General features: G+C 38.4%; 1 protein-coding gene across 1 annotated transcript in view; it reads right to left on the bottom strand.

The window, feature by feature from the left end:
* NEK11 (NIMA related kinase 11) overlaps positions 1–21,171 on the bottom strand; it is a gene marked incomplete at its 5' end in the record, with an annotated part of 94,127 nt that overhangs the window by 55,157 nt on the left and 17,799 nt on the right. Inside the window, 6 exons of the mRNA XM_082499353.1 lie at positions 341–419; positions 502–651; positions 7,574–7,700; positions 8,223–8,287; positions 14,361–14,479; positions 20,118–20,283. Coding sequence (XP_082355479.1) covers positions 341–419; positions 502–651; positions 7,574–7,700; positions 8,223–8,287; positions 14,361–14,479; positions 20,118–20,283 — 706 coding nt within the window. The remainder of the gene's footprint in view (positions 1–340; positions 420–501; positions 652–7,573; positions 7,701–8,222; positions 8,288–14,360; positions 14,480–20,117; positions 20,284–21,171) is intronic.

The raw sequence follows: 21,171 nt of genomic DNA, 5'->3' as shown, positions 1-21,171 counted from the left end.
TCTGTTTTTCATTAAAACTGATTAACCGGAACAGTTTCGAGATTATATGTACCCAGCCCCAAATTATCCGCACTTTTTACACATAAATGCCCATTTTGCTTATTGCTCACGACATTTTAAAGGGGATACACACAGCATGTAAAGTGACGAGGGCTTCATTTCTCACTGTCTCGCTACCTCAGTCATATTTGTAATTTAACTCTAAAAGTCCCCGGGACTAATGTTCCCATGAACTGCTATCTGATTAGTTTTTCTCAACACACTGTCTCTGCCTTCGCTCTGCTTTTGCAAAATACATACTCAAACGGTTAATGTACAGCTGTCGCTTTTTCTTATATACCTTTAGTTGTCCATCAATATATGGGATTTTTAGAATCTCTGCTGCTGCTGGCCTCAATGATGGGTTCTTATTTAACATGCTGAAACATTAAAAAACAAAAGTCATAATTAAGCAATTTTGTAAATTAACTTAAAAACCTACTAAACAACAAAATAACATACCTGCACAGCACAGCGTTCAGTTGGCTTGGATATCTGTCAGGAAGAGAAGGTGTATCGCCTTCTACAATTTTTAACACAACTGACAAAAAATTGTGTCCAGTAAATGCATGGTTCATACAGCACATCTCATACAAAATGCATCCCAGAGACCTTGAAGAATAAAATAAGAAGAATAGGATAAACAATATTTTTGAAAGTAGCACGCATAGTGACATTAAGGTAAGTAAGATTACAGTTGTATCCCCTTTTCTCCTGGGAATAGGATGTTTGATTATCGTGCTATCCTTTCCATCTGAAATATGTTTACTCAGATCACAAATTAGTAACTTTATAAACAGGAGAAGTCACCATTCTATTTCCATAAGTGCAGGCACAAACTTAAATTCTCTATATAAATATACATATATATATATATGAATAAAGTAAAACCTTATTATGTGAACTAGCTTTTAAGGAGTTACTCATTAAGTTAGGAATTAAGTACTTTAAGTGACTGCCTGACAAAGTAGTTTAGTAGTGTTTGAACACAGGTTTGTGTAAACTGGTTTTGCAAATTAATTTCTGACAACAAACTGAGACTAAAATTCAAGCTCAAATTAAATAATGCCAGCTTCAAATAACAGAAGCATCTTCTGGAGTTAGTTCACTCATTTGGCCACATATTCCAGATAGATTCCAAATTTGGTTTGGACTCAAAGAATTATCAAATTTTACACGACAGCATCATATTACGACATCTAAAACTAAATTTTCTCAAAATTTGATTTGGAGGAGAAAAGAAGAAAACTGAACACGCAGGTCTGGAGACATAGCTGAGAATAAACGTCAGTTTTAAATCATTAAAAATTGGGATGAATACAAATGAATTTAAAGGGGCATCTGGTTTAATATGACCTTATTTACCAGGCTTTTATTTGCCAGTCCTTACGGAGACCATAGAAGATCACCAAGTTGAAGATTTTAACATAAACGCTCTCATAGTAATTTATAAAATGACTTTTCATAACGGTTTGCACTTCAACTGGGTTCTGTCTGACAAATGTGTTTTTTTAAAAACAGGGGAGCTGCGCTTTCCAGGCTTTGAAGGATGCTCGGTGTTACTTCCAGTTTGCAGTCAGGAGAACTGAGGCACTGATGTGTGACTTGATCAAGGTAATGAGGGAGCTGGGTCTCTTTAGTTTGGAGAAGAGGAGACTGAGGGGTGATCTTATTAGCGTTTATAAATATATAAAGAGGGAATGTCATGAGGATGGAGCCAGGCTCTTCTCAGTAGCAACCAATGATAGGACAAGGGGTAATGGATTCAAGCTGGAACACAAGAGGTTCCACTTAAATTTGAGAAGAAACTTCTTCTCAGTGAGGGTGACAGAGCACTGGAACAGGCTGCCCAGGGAGGTTGTGGAGTCTCCTTCTCTGGAGACATTCAAAACTCGCCTGGACGCCTTCCTGTGCAACCTCATCTAGGTGTTCCTGCTCCGACAGGGGGATTGGACTAGATGATCTTTTGAGGTCCCTTCCAATCCCTAGCATACTGTGATACTGTAATAGAAAAAGCTGCTGAGAGCCAGCTACAGGACCAGACCCACCCAAGTAACCAGCTTAAACATCAGAGCAACTTCACTCTGAATGTAGTATTTGGTTGCGGTATTTGTAATTTACAGCAGCAGCATGCAAATAAAACATAGTGATAATAGGTAGAAGTACGTATAGGTGAATGGCTTTGATGAAGAGGGTTTAAACATTATCTTCCAAAGCAAATCATGAATAAAGTTTCAATTATTCATTTTGGTTAAAGAAGACGAATTGATTCACTCCATCTGGCGATAAAAGATCAAGAGTAAAAATTTTTAAAGCTGAAACCCAAGCTCTAAATACAATACAACTAAGAGGAAAGAGAATAGAGGGGCTCCCTCACTGGCCCTTTTCAAGCAGCACGTGAACACAACTAGCAGCACATTTTTGCTAACAACTGCATGAAGACCAACTACTGAGTTACATAAATAATTGCCTAATTTTTTTTAAGACTTAACCGTCAACCAGTTTTCAAACTTCCAAAATCAGTAAACAGGAACACACAGATGATGACATAGATTTATGATGTCTGTTCAAACTCTGAAACAAGGTAATTGCTGCATGAGAAAATGCTTAAAAACAAAAAGAACAACCAAAAAACCCTGCACACATGGCATCTGAAAGCATCAAACAAAAATGGAAACCAGCCAGAGGGAAGAAAAAAGGAAGGAAAATCCCAACCTGACAGACTGTACTATAACTGCTTTTTGCAGAATCAATCTGTTTTGGAGGCTGCTTGATTCTGGCAGCTCGAAATCGCTTAATGAGCCATTAGGAGCACAGGATTTGCCACATCAGGGAAGCCCATTTATTCATCTAGTTTAGTACTCTGACTACACCTGAGGCTTTGGAGGAAGATGAAAACAACACCCAGGGCATTCTGCTGCAGCCGGGGCCTCGAACAGCCTACCCAGGGAAAACCCCATCTGTCCCATGAAAGAAAAATAAAGGAAAAAATTAAAAGAAAAACGAGGGAAAAAGAATAAAGTTTTCACTGCAGGATACAATTCTTTGATATGAAGGAAATACCTCCTAAGCTGCGAAATGCTGCCCTAGGTCCCAGAGCAAGGCTATTTCTTCCCAGGGCAGCTGCTGGGCTGCAATTGCCCAAGGGAGTTAGTGCCAAGCTTTTGCCTCAAACCTGCATTTCTCAGTTGTGTTTCTACAATCCTGCTCTAAGCATCTTGTAAGGAGCATATTCAGCGAGAGAAAATTGCTTCCCCATTCCCATAAGCAATCTGCATATGACCCAAACATATAACTTAATTGCTTTTTCAATCTTAGCTTGTAAAAGTGCCAGTGTTATAAAAATCTGAAAAGGTCATTAAGGTATCCAGCCAGGGCGTTTGGGTTGACGGCTCCCTGTGTTCGTCAATAGGTTTGACAAAGGTCCTAAACAGCATTTCGTTTCAGCAAAACTGATGTATGACCATTTCACATCGAAGCCACTTGTGCTCAATTGCATCATAAAAATGAGCGTCTGGACAGGCTCGAGTGTATCCTCCACGATATCGACTGCCGACCTCTCACTGCCCCTTCTCAGGAGAAACCACCCTGAGGTTTTTGGTGCTACTTGTTTACATAAGCATTGCTGTCCTTTTAACACCTTTTTGATATTTTGTATGTTCTAGTCTTTCGAAGGCTGTAAGATTCAGGTTAGCTTTTAAATTAAACTCAAAAAGCCGGAAAATCTAAATGCATATCCCTTTGTGGCTGATAACTCTCAGTCTGATCGTACCAGAAGGTCTTACAAATCTGCTGACTCCAGAGTCTATGAAGAATATGTATATGCACACATGTACCATCACAAGTCTCTCAGCCACTGCTTTTCAGGTCTTCGCTGCTTTTACTGCTATTTTTGGTAAGTATTCTCCATAAAATTCAGCAGTTAAAGACAAGAATCATTTTTGGATTGTTAAGATTAAAGAAAAAGGCAAATTGGGGGAAAAGCACAGGCAAGCAAGCACAGTTAAAATGTAAGTCCCAAGATCCGCAGTGTAGGAAGCCCCATTTACCCAAACCCTACAGACATCTATCTGTAACCAGATGTATCAAAATCTGACAGTACTTGATGGAAGGCATAGGCTACAATGGATTTAAATGTGACTGTAACATTGCTTTGTCTCTGGAAGACAAAAAGGGAGTTATTTATACCTCTCGTGAAGAATTTGCTAAGTCTCTAAGTGAAAAAAAGCATTTGTTTTTCAACTGAATTATTTCTGTTCTCTTTTCTACCTCTGAGATCATTTATAACAGATACTACGCACAAATCTTTTGAAAAGTTCTGGAATGGAGTTTGCCTTATATATTTATAGCTTTTAAAAGAAGAGAGAAATATGATTGTTGATAATTATTTGCACAGTTGATCTCATCTACTCAGAAACAAAATATGGTATAGTTACAATAGCCACCACACAGACAGGCATCCAATATTTGCACTCAAGGCCCTATGCTGATCCTTGGCAGACCCCCAGCCAGTATAAATTTCAGACTCTCAGCTGAGAAACCCCAAGCTCTCACAGCTAGAAAACCTGCAAAAAACTGCAGGTACAATACAGGTTAACTACTAGTGGCAGGCAAATCTTGGTAACATTATTCAGGAGCAGAACAGGGAGGTCATTTCAGCTGGGATGGGCAAGAGCGATGCTCAATCCCCAGTATGAAGAAAGCAGGACCTAAACCCTTGTGCCAAGGCAGTCCCCAGTTTTCTGGAACAAAAGAGATCTCTGGGGAAGCTACAACAGCACTCTTTCACTTTAGGACCGTTTGCAGGAGTTATCATTGACCTATTTGGTAAGTCTGGGCTTTCTAGGTTCCATGAAGACAACGGAAAATACAAAGGTATCCTGAACTCCTGAACTGAGACCACCTCCCCGAGGAAGCTCCTCTCCCAGAAAGGAGGAAGCCCCAGACTGTGTCATCTGCAAAGGCTTTCACTTACTGCCTGGCCAGTCCAGGCTCAGGGATGGTAAGGGAAACATGGATGGCAATTTTAATTTGCCTCCTGCGAATTAAGATTTGGCATAAAGCATGGACTAGCAAAGAACTCCAGCCCTGAAATTTTAACTGAGGACAAACATAAATGCTGCAGCTTCTCTGAGCCTAATTGCAGAACTTCTTCTGTAAGTAAAAACTGTAAAACTTGAGGCTTTTTCCCATCTATTGACCTTGGGTTACAAAGGACAATACTTCTTGTACCAGCTGCCGTACTGTGAATATTCAAGCCAGTTTTGAAGAGACAGTAGCAGAACATTTCAGTGAACCTGAAAAGCACAATGTCTCTTTAGAGCACATCATTAATGCAGCACAAATTAAGGTCTTCCCAATGAACAATGATTAAGTGGGCTGAACACTGAGAGGACCATGATAACATAGTGAGATAGCAATAACTGCCTTTTCTAGAAGGTATTTTACATCTTCTTACATTTAATATGGGAACACTTGTTATTCTGAATTTTTGTGTGCAATATTTTGAGTCCTGCTAGAGATCAGAAGGACAAGCCTGAAGAGACGACGTCCCTTCAGGCACTCGTAAATGACTTGGGCAACTTCTTTATGAGCAACTGAACTTCCTGCAAAGCGGCAGAAGGATTTCACCTCACCTGGAGCCTTCACGGTGGGTTCCCCTGGGTGCTCATGTTTCAGCCCCTGTTAAATGGGGCAAGTGAAAAACAAAAATCAAACAGAATCATTATTAAAATATTAAATGAAGAGATTAAATGACCAATGTATCAATCAAGTGTGTGAGTCATAGTAGTTGACAAGTCCTGAGGAAAAGACAGTTTCTTGGCTCAGAAGGAGAAGTTCTTTGGGGGTTGGGGGCACCTCCTCCTTAGTGCCCATATAGTGAGGGCCAAGAAGCTCCTACTGAAGGCAGTTCCACCCCCAGTTGAGTGCTCTGGCTACTGCTTTGGAAAGATTACGAAACACATAAGGTGTAGCAGAAAGCTAACAGCTAGTGAGTTGTTGCAGGGGCGGATGGGGGTGTAGGGACATTTCTGCTATTTTGTAAATTTAGAAAGGGTGATCAATACATCACCTATAAATATACTGGGCTAAATTCTGCTTTCATTTACTCTGTACAACTTCAATGACATACGGATTGACACTTGTAACAATGCATAGAACTTAAATGTGTATTTTACATCCCATTTCAACTGCAATAAAAGAAATTATTCTTTACAGTAGTAGAGCACAAAAGGCGGGTTTTCTTGTCTGTTTACTTGTTTTGACATTTTTTGAAATCTCCTCTTAATATATTTTTATTGACTACATGTATTAACTGATATTTGTTTTGATACAGATGAACAAGAGAATCTGACATCAAATCCATCTCAGTTCAGCTACACAGACCGTGAGATGAGATTCCTGACACATCCGTTGACTGGATTAAACATGTTAACTGTGAAAAATGGTTGCTACAAGATGAAAGTACAGATGACTGTTTTCAACTTTTAGAATTATATCTTGCAGTCACAAATATATTTTGAAAAGGCAGAATTGAGCAGAAGTTAGAGTAAATTATCAAGTAAACAAGCTACATTCCAGTGGTCACATGTTTTATGAAGGAAATTTCCTGATTTGAAATATTCATAAAAAAGGAACCTTCAGATTAGCATACCTACAGAAACAAACACATCTTAACAGAAGAAAGAAAGTGTGTTTTATAAGAAAATACTATGACAGAATTTAAAAAAAAACACAATAGTTTTAACCATCATCTTAAAACACAGTGAGATGTTTTAGGACACACATATAAATAAGGCAGATATTTTCCCCATTCCAAAAAATCATTCTTCATCTTAGCTTGCAGGAATACCAGCACATCTAAAGGTTTCCTAAAGTCTTTCAACAGATCTCAGGTTCTCAACTTGATTTTTTAATGACCACCTCAGAAGTCTTGGTCTCGAGAATTTGTGCCAAGTGTAGAACTCACACTTTTCTTTCTACCTTTGAGCCTTTCATAAAACAGAGTGCCTTTTTGCTTCTGTCCTAACACCCCAGTTGTTCTCATTTTCAGCTCCCCTTCCGAGTACCTTTTTTCTTTTCCTATTTGCCAATGTTTTTTAATTCAGTTCCTAAGAAGGTCCTTCTGCTTCCCTCTCAGTCAGGAATCTCTCTTTCCTCGTCCACTTGGAAGTTTCACAGAAAGTTGCTTCTTCCCCTTCATCTTTCTCAATATAAGAAAGAAAAAGATTTCCCCCTTCCTAGCAAAACTTGAACTTTGTCTACAATCATCCTGTGTCATGGCAGAGCATGGAGCTGAATCTTAGTCTACTTGGAAGTCCCAGACAACCCAGAATAAGAGTAAACTACATGCTTCCTAAAACAAAGAACAAGCCTTCCAATTGCAACATATGACACAAACGTCCTGGAATGATTTTAGTGGAGAAGTGCAAGCACCCTACCGAGGGAGCCATTTTTAAAAAAAAGTAGTTCCTAAAGAAAGTGAAATGTTGACCTAGCCTAGTCCAACTGAAAGAGCATGCTGAGTACTCACCAAATGTCAGATTTTGTGTTATATCCCTGGTGCTTCAGTGCCTCTGGACTCATGTAGTATGGTGTCCCAGTAAATGTAGTTGCCAGATCACACGAACCCATCAGAAGACGAGAAACTCCAAAGTCCCCTAAAAGTAACAGCAGAAACAATAATCTATTCATATAAATTCCATAAACCTGTATCTATTCATACAAACTCTTTGGATGTATTGTTAGACATGATGCAGTGACTGTACCTCCAAAAACAAAACAAACCTGCCACAATTTTAAAATAGGGGGAAAAAAAAAATCTGTAATTCTGCAAAATAAAAACACTGGAAAATCATGAAACTATAGAACGATGCAGGTTTGAAGAGTCCTCACAAGGTCAGCTGATTCAAACCCCTGGCTCAAAGCAAGGCCAATTTCAGAGTCACGTGAGGCTGCCCGGGTCCAGGTCCAGGTCCAGCCAAACTTGGAGCACCCTCAAGGCTGGAGATTTTATTGCTTCTTGGGCCCCTATTCCTGTGTCTGACTGTCAAATAAATGTTTGACCGCAAATCAAAATGCTGTATCAGACATGACTTTACTTAAATCTCCTTAGTGACAAAACGTCTGCTGGACTGTTCTATCATACTAAAATACATCTTTAGAAAGTATGGAAATCTCACCAATTTTAAGAAGATTATTTTTCAAAAATACATTCTTGGCTTTCAAATCTCTGTGAAGTATTCGCCTGGAATATAAAAGGAAATTCAACCTCATCCAACTTGAAGCATCCACAGTCACGTATCAAGTATCCCAGGTATTTATCTTTATTCGTTGTTAGGAAAGCCAGCCCACCACTGCTACAGTCTAACGCCGTAAGTGACAATGCACAGGCGACGGCATTAAGGAGCTTCACGTAAACACGGAGGTGCGTCCACAGACACCCACATGAAAGACGAGAGCTTAAGCAGCCAGGATAACAAAAACGCACCCAGGGATCCCAGCTTGAGAATACAGATACAGGCTTAAGATGAGCTGCAGAGGAAGGGAGACAGGCAAGTCTTCCTATCTGGCTCTTCTTAAAAGCATCACGTCTCCTTGTCTGCCAGAAGAATGAGATGTTTCACAATAGAATAAGGGACGAGAAAAACAGCAATAGGAGATTCTCAAAGCTCGGGAAACTCTCCTTCAGAGAAAATGTATTACTTGAAAGACAAATATGTACATAGACTAGGCTAGTAGTTCAAATTTTTACAGCAATGGTGTGAAAGATAAAAGAACTTCACAAAGAGGGAGATCAAAAGGAAAGGAAAAAGAACAACTAGCTTTTACAGACTTATTTTGCATCAAAGACTGAAACATCATCATAAGCTACACACCATGCAGGGACAAACAGCATCTCAATTTCTTGAAATCTTAATGCGTTACAGTAATTCTCCATCCTCTTAGGAAAATAAAATATCTCTAAAGTATACAAAACATGTTCTCAATTAATTCTTGCTAATAACTCTTCCAAAAGGGTTCCCTACAACCTCAACTAGACTAGAAGTCATCCACTTTTAAATTCCTTATAGCTTGATAACACACTGTATTAGTTATCAGCTCTGCTCAGGAGGAGGTTAGAACAGTGTTTGGTACTTACAGACTACAGAAACGAAGTTGTTGCTCAAAAAAGAAGTTGTTGCTCAGCCACTCAGAACAGATAAAGAAAGGAACAGAGGTTCTAAGATTCTTGAGATACGGGCAAGAAAAAGAAACAGAGTAACAGATTCCAATTGTTGTTGAGCAATCCTCAAGTATTATCTCAAAATTTGTTGAATTATTAAAGTCTTATGCATTGACATACTGAAAGTATTTTCCAAAATAGTTTCCATATTAAGACTAGAAAGTACATATTCTGCAGTACAATTTAAATATGCAATTTAGTCCACAGCTCATTTGAAAATAACTTTTGCAAGAAGAGAAAAAAAAATATTAAATTAAATTAAATATACTTAGTTCACAAATGGGAAAAAATGTGAAGAATAACCACTAGATGTTTTAGTATGCACATAGACTGAGCATGAAAAGGAAACATTTCTATTTTTATAGGACATAAAGAAAAGAATTCTTTTTTCTTCTTATGGCAATCTTTCCAGTTATTGTCCTGAAAGGTAGGTTTGCACATTGGGAAAAATTAAAGTTTTATTCAGAATGCCTTCACTGATATCTATAAATAATTTGTTCTTTATTTGGCAACTTTCTTGATCAATACATGTACACTCATCACACATTACATCCGCGAGGAAATCAAGCTGATTTCACTATTATTTCATAATCCTACTTATACACATAGTTTTATATAAACCTTGCTCTTTTAATTTAGATTCATAGCCCTTCCTTACCATTCACCACACAAAGTCTTTGCAAGAACTTGACTTCACTGAGTTAGATTTTTCTTGCATGTTATTGTTGAGTGTTGGTGGGGTTTAACCTCCTTTTTATTTTAATTACTTTACAGAAATATAACCACAGACTCTTTGAACCTAAAAGTTCCCTGGATATCTGTGATTTGAATAGTGGGTGTCTTGATGTATAAATGCCCAGAAAGCTTTCAATAGCATATTATTTGAAAAGGTAGTAAGGAGAAGATGTTTGGGTCACATTAGTTTGAATTAGAATGTAATGCTTGTATAAACTTGTAACATATTGATGAAAATGTCATGCAAATTATTTGCCTTACCAACAATTATAAGATGCTTGTATGTATTAATATGACTAAGAAATATTTGGGGTGATTCTCTGGAACTACCCATGATGATGTCTCTCGATGCCAGCCACCTTATTCTGCTAGGATATGTCAGAAGATAAAAGTTACAAGCTGAAACCTTAATGGAAACAGCTACTTTAATTCTCATAAGAAATAAATATTGAGCCTGCACTGTAAGTCTAGTTTAAGAAAGAATGTGACTTTTTGTTGTAGCAAGAGACAGACCTATAAAGGTAACATGAATCAACTGGAGCCCAGCAAAACTTAATCTAACTTGACAGTCAGCAAAGTGGTTATTGGTATTTTGGGTAGAAATTAACACTTAGGGACAGTTTCAAATTTGGGCAATAAATAGACCCATAGGCATGTTCTATAGAGTACCTGTTTGCTGTCTCATAGTCATAAAACAGCAGCACGAAGCACTGAGCAGTGGGCTTGAATAAAGCTTCCTCTGCAACATACCAGCAAGCGAAGCTGATTGAAGCTTAGTTTACTGCTGTGAAATATTCAGCAATTAATTTCTCTTTTCTCTGGCTGAAGAACTGTTAAGAGAAGCAAGATGCTCTGGGCAAGTCTGAATCCTGTACTAGGGAAGACAACGTGAAATCCAGACAAAGTACTCGGGCAAAGCCTGCTAGCCTGTAGATCGAAAGCAGCAGATCCGTTTGCATAAACGGTAACCTTATAAAAATCTCTGCGTTGGCACATTATTCATAAAGATTAGCAAAGTGATGGATAACGTAATGGTCAGCTTCATTCAAATTGAGGTTAAATGAATCAATGGCCTCATTGCCTGATCGCTGTGGGGTCAATTTTGTGCACTGATGTGCAACGGGCTACAAGTATGCCAGAGAGACAGCTGATGGTTTCATGCTAACTGTCTCCATCTAGATAAGACCGCTGAACTATGTTGCCTCTCCTTTACTTCTCTCTCTGGTTATATCAATGACAGATGAGGACTGAATCTATTTAATTCTAGATAATTTAGCTTTCAAGTTTAAAATTAAAAAATCCTTCCAATTATGCAAAACAGCCAGAACATAGCATAATGACCACAAGCTATTCATGCCCCCTTTGGGATTTATGAAGCATAAGTAAAAGACAGGAATGTCTAATCTGTATAATATTTATTACTATAGGAAAAGAAAAACAATCTGAGGCGGTGAAAAAGTCCTGTTTTAAGAAAAGTTTCCAGCATAAGAGTTTTCAAAAAGTGCAGAAGTTTAACTAAAGCTGTGCAAGGACAACCAAGTGAGTAGTCTATGTCTAAACCCAGAAATAATAATTTTTGTTGCTCTGGAATAAAAAAGTCCCATCCACAGCAGCTGGTTTCTAAGGAATGGCACGAGGAAGTCCAACCCACAGGTAATGAACACAAAGCTTTGAATATTAGGGCAAAGTTTTCTTTGCCTTAGAACGTAGTTCAAATGTATATTACAGCTTTTTTCCGTATCAGTAGAGAAGAAATCATGTATGACTTCTCTATACCTAAACAGGGAGCCCTTATTATGTTTCAGTAATTCAAATAAACTTCTGTAAGCAGTGTTAAGTTCTTTTAAGCCTCACCTTTTCCATTTAAGTTATTGTTTGACTCTAAACTAACAAGATAAAGATTAAATTTTCTAATGCGCATACAGACAAATAACACATAATACAATACAGGAAATACAAACAAAAATAAAACTGTCAAGTCATCTGTACGTGTCTGGAGAGGTGCTATTAAATAGCTGTGATTCAAAGAGAGAAAATGAAATGCTGTTTGGAAAATCAAACTGCTGCTTTCACTGGAGAATTAAACTGTACTTTTCAGGAAACCTGGTAATTTAACATACATATTTACCAAAGAAATTTTATTTATAAGATGCTTTTTAAAGATTTATTTGAGAACAAGTAGAAGATGAGAAAACTAGAGAGTAAAGAAGAGTAGACAAAGGGGACGTGCAGGAAAAGAGGGGATTAAAGAGGCAAGAGGAAATACAGAAAATGAAAGATAAAAATAATAACTTATACAATAGAATTGAATAGTTCAGTGGGAAGGGACCTACAATGATCATCTAGTCCAACTGCAATGTTATTATTATTCTGCATTAGTCTGCACAACGCATCCTCTAAACACATATACTAAAGAAAAGCTTTCACCAAAAATGGACTTTCCAAATTACCAAAACTTTTAATGATAAATTGTTAAATGGGAGTTTGAGCAGGAAAAAAGAACAAAAAACAAAACAAACCCATACTGCTAGTTTAGTTAAATGGTCAGGATTTTTATTTCCATTTCCATCTGTCCTTTCCACCCGAGGTGAATGCTGAGGAACAGAGCATCCCAAGAGAGCTCTCTTCGCTGTGCTCCCATCACTGCAGTCTGTGGGGGCGGCACTTTATGTACAAGCCCCAGATAAATTGGCATTTAGGAACCAAAATGCTCTTGCATCCTGGATAGCAATTCACTCTGCCCTTTTCCCCTCCAGAGTCTGGAACTGTAGGTGCAAAAACTTATTAGGCATCTATCACTTTAGGTCAAGCGTATCCCATGTACTTTACTTCGCTCCAACTCAGAAATGGTTGTTCTTAGTGATATGTGATTATCTCCACCTATTGCTCTGTTGCAACTCAAGTTCAGGCAACCAAATTTGGCCCAGGCCCTGCTGTGAAAGGTATTTGAAACAGCTACATCAGTTTGGTGTTTTCACCTTTGACCCAGTGCATAATAATCTTGTCTTCTGAGTATTCACGCAGGATTCTAGTTTACATTTAGCTTGAAAAAAACTCAATTTTCATTTCCAGATTTTGGGTTTAACCTACTCTTCAAACATAAGCATCTTCTTCCTCCCTGGCTGTATTAATAATTATGCCATTATTAATAATTATGCCATTAATTTAGGCAGATTAGCTCATCTCCCCAAACCATGCAGGTGATTACAGACAAACATCCTTAGCCTCTGCTAAAACAGTCCTTGCAGCCAAGAAATTCTTGTTTCTAGAAGTTCAATAGGAGTAATAGTCCAAATAGTTCAGGTTGGCAGGATGAAAAATCTTGGACTTTTGGGCTACAACACTCTTTAGAAAGGGTTCTCTGTCTTGTTCATTAACGTAACATTTTAGAGCTGCCAGTAGGCAAATGCAAGGAGGAGACAGAGGAAAGGAGAAGATGGAAAGTCGGGTTAGCTTTGACTGGCTCACTGTTTCTGAAAAGCTGCTTGGAGAGGAGCCTGGTGTTCCCATTTGCTTGGTTACTCCTCCAGATCTCAGTGCAGGTGGCAGTGTGTTGGGCCTTCTGCTCCTGGCTCAGCACAGCACTGCACTCGGTCTCCCTCGTACCATGCTAAATAGTCCCACCTACCTCAAAGGTGACAGCCCTGGATGACACAGGAAGGGGACCAGACAGGGCTCATGCACATGTCCAGTACACTGGTGGTGAGGGAACTGTTTAAATCACCAAAGTCAGCCTGCCTAAATCACATTGCAGGCAAGAACTACACCCATGGCGATGACCAGGTAGGTATTCACCTACATCTACCCTGCTTAAACCAAGTGTGATCTCCACGTATCACTGTCTGGATGACCTGCAGTAATTTTTTAGGTTAATCTTTGATGTGCTGTTAAAAGTAATGTCTGTTTTCAAAGAACATACGTATGTAACTCCACCGATTTTATTGTGAGTACACCAACCATATACATTGGATTCTTCACATTAAGTATCTGCAAGAGATCCTTGTTGACTCCCCTTGAAAAAGCTGACTGTGTTTTAAACTTTTAATCCCCTTTTTTCTAACCATATTGAACTATTTCTCTTGTGCTAAATTTTTCACTTGGCTCTTAGAAAAAGTGTATCTAATGCTGAAAGACATCTACCGCTGCGCTGCTAAAAGATGTAATACAAAATGTTCTTGCAGGATCAATAAGTAATTACACTTTAGGTATACAACGTATACTACAGCATTTTGGTGATCAGGGCTTTATACCAATACACGACAATCCATATGGTTTCGCTTCTGTTTGAACATCTGCAACTAGCCAGTGAGCCCAGTCACTCCCCTCCCAAGCTAAAGGCTCTCGTATTAAATGACTGTACCTTTCATGCATATAGTTGACTCCGAGTAACAACTGTATGAACCAGTCTAGTATTTGTCTTTGAGTGAGTATCTTCCCAGATTCTTTGTACTCTTGAATTTTAAAGTCTAGATCTCCACCCTGAAAAATATCACAACATATTTGTACATTTAAAGTAAGTTTTTAAAATGTCTTCTCCTCCTTCAAAGTACGGGACTCCACTTTCTTAGACCTTCAGGCTCCCTACCACATAGCCTGTAAAATTAATGCTTACACAGGAATTCTGAAGTCTCCCAGCACCAAAAGCATACACAACTGAGGATCAAAATGAGATCAAGCTGCATAGGGCAAGTAGGTCAGTTTTCTCTTAGTGTTAAACAGTATCATCAACATTTTCAACTGTTTTCACGTCACGTCACCCAACTTTAGAGATGTGCATCTGAGCCGGTCATCTCAAACTCCTTTTAGAGTTAACACAAAGGAACAGGCACCTCCATAGTGCAATTATCTCTGCCCTCTACCCGTCTGCCTTAGGAAGGGATGGGCCATGCTGTAGAAATGCTGTTTCTCTGCAAAGGTTTATGACGAGGGCCAACATTGACAGGCTAATATGGAGACAACTAGACCGAGTAAATTAATCTGCCCTGATTGGTCTAAATAAGTTTATAAATCTGGGAAAAGCATTTCCACTTAAGTCAAACATTGCACGGTCAAGAGAGACTCTCATTTATTATGCTGAAACAACCATGTCAGCATCAAAGAAACCATGCTGTTCTCTGAAGAATTAAAATACAGTCTCGTCAATTATGATACTTTGTCCCTCTTCCAAACTTACTTTTGCCAGAAACAAAGCAGAATTAAAGCTTCAAGAATCTGTAGCATGTGTTATTGTAAATACTTCATTAAAACTACAATTGATCTTGAAGTAACACTAGAAATGGAGCAATACGACACACAGAACACCATGAAAATAAACCATAAAATATATACAGGAAAAGACTACTTGAAAACTGTAAGTCAGACATTTGGAAAAATCAGTTGAACAACGGCATGATGAAAGAAGTTTTTGAGGGGACTTATATGAAAACTGTTCATTTTGCTAAAAAATAGACAGATGGTTGTCAGCTGGTTGTTTATCCAGTTTATAAAATAAATGCATTTTGTCTACAAGAATGCACATTAATGGCAGGCACTGTGTTAACTAATCCCAGAGCAAAGGGACTGTGAGTCTCATTGTACTCTAGTGACTAATTACCTTACTTCAGGACAGCTTATTCTCCATAAATCGTTACTTTTACATTATACATTCTGCATAAAATTAGAAGTTTTATGTGCCACATACAAGAAAATAGTTTAACCTGTACAACTGTACCTGCACCACCGTTTCCCATCATCAACCCTTCCCTTCTCTGCACTGTTGACCCTCAACATTTTATGATCTCTTCAACAGTTCTTGTTTTTCTGTTCCCAATACCACAGTGCTTCGTACTGCTGCTACAAAATAAGTAGGTTGTGTCCTTGCAGATCCATACATTTCTGTCCTGTACTCTGGCATGAAATTACAGTAATTACAACCCTGAGGTTGTAAGTTACAATATTCAAGAATGAATGTGTTAAAAATAAAGAAAATCTGTCCTGTCACAGATCAAAAACGTGTTCCCTGACAATGCCCTGCGATCTTTTAATTGAAATGTCTGAATCATCTCATTCACTGGGGAAGAGAATATGGCTTCAGCTCTCCATCTGCCTCCCTGCTGCAGCCCAGAGAGAAGCTCTTCTGGGAACTTGGAGCTCTCAGCAGCTGCTTCCCCTTTGCAACTCCAAATGTTCAACAGCTTCCCCCTGGTTGCTTGCAGCAGAGCAGAGGAAGGAAAGAAAAAGTGCTGCTGGGTACCCCGCTGCATGGCGACCAGATGGGCTGTGTCTGAGCCTACTCACAAACCTCGAAAACAATGACTCACCTATTCCAGACGGCTGTCCCAGACCGTCCAGAGCCAACTGTAGCAATAGCCCAAGACTCGGGGGCTGCTCAAACGTGTGTCAGCTGGCTACTGGCCACAAGGGACTACGTACTATCCAGGTGAGGTGTCCTCGTTTGACGTAAAACAGAACCAATATTCTTTTCAGCAACCTTACTTTTCAGCTAAGCCTCTTCTAACTAACTGAACTTTCTGAAATTAACAGCATAGTTTTCAGAGTATCCGCTTCCAGAGTTATATGACCTATGGCTATAGTTGATGCCAAGGCATGGTATGCAGAGAGACTCTTGCTTATACTTATTGCTCTAACACCCAAGAGCAGCTAACCTTGCTATTTGCCATGTTAGAGGGTCGGAAGCGGAAAAGCGTAGAGGGGTCGCACCTGCGGGGAGGAGCAGACAGGACAGGTGACCCAAAACTGTCCAACAGGGTATTCCATCCCATCTGCCTCATGCTCAGTATAAAAGCTGAGGGATCAAAGGATCAGCCCTCTTTCTTCAATGGCCGGTGTCCGGGGAGGACTCTCTCTGTTTGTCTGCCTTGGATCCCGATCCATGCATTCCTGAATCCAGATCTGGAATCCAGTTCCTATCCGTCACCGAGTCCAGTCTGGGACTTTCCCCATGCCTGCCAGTGATGTGATCATCATCCTGGGAGCTTGATACTGGTTTTGGATATATTGTATATATTTCATTATTTTCTTTTTATTATTTTATTAATATTTTCATTAAAGTAGTTTAGTTTTCTTTTAAACTCTTACATCTCTTTCTCTCTCTCCCTCCTCTCCCTTCAGGTGGGGGAGAGCATCTGTCATTTGTTTCAGTGGCCAGTCCCACCCAAACCATGACATAACAGTAGATGAAGTGCAGCAGGCTCCTGTCACCATATCTCCCTGTCCCAATGTGTCCCTTCTCACAATCACATGTTGCCATGAAAAATGCAAAGAAAAGACCTACAGAGTTAGGCTACTGAATGCTCTCTTATGTTGGGGGACATCTCCTTTAAAAGGTCTAAGGAATACAAAAGCAGTTGGATAAAGTACTACATGTGCCCTCAAGTGACTGTATTAAGCAGAGAAGACTGGTCTCAACGTCCTACAATTAATTTACCCTTGACTGTCTAAAAAAGGAAAACAAAAACACATCATAAAAGATTTGCTGAAATACTGCTGCCATAAAACTCTGACGTTTGTTAACTTAATTTTGCATTTTGGAAGGTCAGTATAATGAAGTTCATAAGGACTTTAACAAATTAAGTACATGGGGAATTTCCGAGCTGCATTTTTTATTTAAATTTCAAGAGTATCAAATACACCAGTAACTTATTTAGAACAGCTTAGCATCTAGAGCTGATAATGTGAACAGGCACTGATTGCTTTAGTTATTCCTTTTGCTCAGATTTCGTTAGCATATGTATACTCACATCGCAGCTGAGACCACAGTGAAGAGACAGAAATAACTGTTTGGGGGAAAATACAACTAGTTCTGGTTTACGATGTATTAAAATTATGCAACTTTTAAAGTAACTACTTTGTAAAAACTGCATTTTATTGAAGTCCAATTTGTGTTACAAAATGAAATCCGAAGTTCATGAAGGCATTTTTGTTTGAAATCTGGCTTATCTGACAATGTTTATACAGCCTGTAAGATTTTGATTCAGGAAAACTGCCAAAGCAGCTCAACAAGAAGATCAAAACAGAACACATATACTTCTTTTCTATAATTTTCAATGCATTCAGTTATAATAAAACACATTGAGCTGAGCAATGGAGACTAATGTTGTCTTTTGTTCACAGGACAGGTGTAGCACGGGGCAGCTGCGTTGGAGGCTCACTCTGTGTTATTCATGCAAGAATGAACAAAGTGCTATGGCTAATGAATAAGGCACAGTACTTTGGAGGAAACAGAATCAGGCTCAGAAAGTAGTTCTGTTTCCATGCCAACTTAATGTTTATTCTTTGTTTTGAGTCTGCCCAAGAGTACCAATTACTGCCAATCTGGTAATTATTCTATGCATGAAAAACTGAATGTACTAGACTTCCAAACAAGGAGCAGGTAGCAATACGTTTGTCTCATTATCAATTTATGTACAATTTAAACAGGTATTTTTTAGGTAAAAAGATTGAAATCCCACCACATACAAAGGCAGGTTATAGATAAGTAAATTCAAAAGCATATCTTCTGGAGATACTCCCACTAAAATAGAAAAGAAACTCTATAGCACTATGTGAAACCTTGCTTTGTACTTTCCTTGCCTGAACACTCAATTAAATACTCCATAATCGCTTACATGCAATGATACTACATAGTGTGTCCTTTGGAAAAAGTCATAAGCACATCCTAGTGGGCACCCTGTCATTCTGGCCGACCTAGCAGACTCAAAACAGAAAAGATTCAGCTGCATAGCCAATGCATCCATTTCCTCCTCCGTCATTTGCCTTGCTCTAATACATTCTCATGTGTTTGAGTATATGACCCCCAGATCCTCGGGCAACTCCACACCAAAACTTTTTCATGCAGGGTAGTTTACATTGCTTAAATAAAAAAAAAAATAAATCCAAGGGGTCCTGCTGCAGCAGCTTGTGATTACTACGGTGATTGCTATCATGCTCTTTTTTATTCACCTATAACTTTATTCCAGATTTAAAAAAAAAAAAAAAAAAGGACGCTAAAAATCAGTGAAAAAAAGCCACCAGTCCAGCTCTATAACGCTGCTGAAAGAGGATCCTTTATTCCTATAGGTTTAATTGATCTGGTGTTGGGCCACTTTCTACCACTGGTAGAGAGAAAATGAATCAGTGCATAGGAATATGTGGGCAGTTAGAATAATCCTTCAGTTCTGAGCTCTGGATTTCCACAGAGAGTTGGCAATACCAAATTTCCATCAAGCCTCAGCTGTCAGACATTCAGGGAATGACGCAAGGAGCTTCTGTGTGGGTGTTAAAACAAATATTCAGATTGCATAACAGAATTGAACATTTCAGATTTAATTTTTAAAAATCCCAGCAATAAACAGGCATTTAACTGTCATCAAAGAAAGCTTCTAAGGAAGGAATGACTGGCAGGAATAGTACCTCTTTAATTACTCACATCAAAGCTGAATGCTTGAAGAAATGTGATTAGTTAAATACAAGTCTGATTGGTGGACAGGCAACCCTGTAGTCCAGGGTCATTAGCTTCCAAAGAATTTCAAATGTCTAGCATAGCACAACTGAATAGTCTGCTTCACAGTTTCATGAAAAGATAACTGTATATATATAACAGATATATATAAAATATAACAGATTATATTTTTTAAAAGAGCACATCTATATTTAAAACAAAGTAGGCACTTGTTTTATATAAACTCTTAAAAAGCTGGATTAAATATGTATAAATTCTTATTTTAAAGCCTTAAAACAGATTGCATCAATATGTTTTTAAACCAAATGGTGGGGTAAAAGAAACTGGTAGCTATACCGTAGTAAATCCTGCTTTAATATTTTTTGTATCCTCTGAACTTTGGTCTTTGACTCACACTATTCTCCACTTCATAAAGTCAACGCTGCTACCAAACTCATCATCCATTCGATCAGGCTCGAGCTTCTCCGGTTTGTCTGTCTGTGAGCTATGAGTCTCGTGCGAGCAGGTAACATTGCTTATTTGAAATATGCCTAACAAGTAACAGGTGATACCACAAGTAAGAAATAAGCGTAAAATTCAAATGAAAACCTTAAAGAAAACTGGGCTATGTTTCTTTTAAGACCCTATTTTAACACACACATTCTGGCAAATTTCTTCAAAGTCATCGACAAGTCTCACCTCGCAGTATTCAGTGATAATGCAGAAACTATCTCGCTCCACAAAGCTTGCATAAAATTTGACAATGGCTGGATGGTCTAATTTGGAGAGTAGTTGTGCTTCCAGATTTGCTTCAACTGTTTCATTAGGCTTTAGGTCTCCAAGAGAGATTTCCTTTAGAACCTTTCTAGAGGAAAATAAGAAATCTTTATATTAAAAACAGAAAAGTAGAAAATCACATAATGCTCAAAAACCCATCATAATTTCTTTCAATGCAAAATAATAACATTAACCAACTATTTGGCAACATGACATGATGAGACAAATATGGGTAAACAAAGAGAACGCATTAAAATACAAATAAAAACTCTAGTCACCATGGCGATTATGCAACATTTAAAAAAATGTTATTTTGAAGTATTTTTCCCGCTAACTCCCTACTGCACTGTTTTTTTCATGACTTGTTTTCAGTGCTATGGATTAATGCATAATAATAAACATAAATAAAAAATCAAATCTAAGTGATTTCAAACCCACTCAGAGCATATGCTCAAGATTCATACATGAAATAAGGAGTAGCAGGAAACTCTTTGGGTTTGCTGCTTCTGCCAAAGTCTCTCCATGGAGGCATGAGAAAAATCACACAGAGGGTAGTATTTCTGTGACTGTTTTTCTGGTGATAAAATCAGGATGCCTATTTTTTTTCCAAAGTTCAGCCTGCCCTTCACCTGAACACCTAAGTAGAAAGTGAAAATCTGGATTTGTGGCTGAAACCTAATTCTACTGTTTCAAATAACTAAATTTCAGTGTTTAACATTTGTTTTGGGAGGTCCTAAACCCCTTAAGGCTGAAAAAAAGTAAAGGGATTTTTCATACTCTTCAACATGCCATAGAAGAAACTGTGGTTCAGACTTAGCTCTATACGGTACCTGAGTTGGGAATTTTACTGTTAACTTGTCCTGGAAAAAAACTCTTAGCGAAGGGCACTATGAGGAAGCATATTTTGCTGGGATCTTCCTAATGAAACATATAAAAAAGGCATACATCACACAAAAGCATGCCATTTCCATCTGCT

The sequence above is a fragment of the Vanellus vanellus genome, assembly GCF_965231255.1.
Source record: "Vanellus vanellus genome assembly, chromosome: 2".
In the NCBI taxonomy this organism is placed as follows: domain Eukaryota; kingdom Metazoa; phylum Chordata; class Aves; order Charadriiformes; family Charadriidae; genus Vanellus; species Vanellus vanellus.
This window is presented reverse-complemented; position numbering and strand designations above follow the sequence as displayed.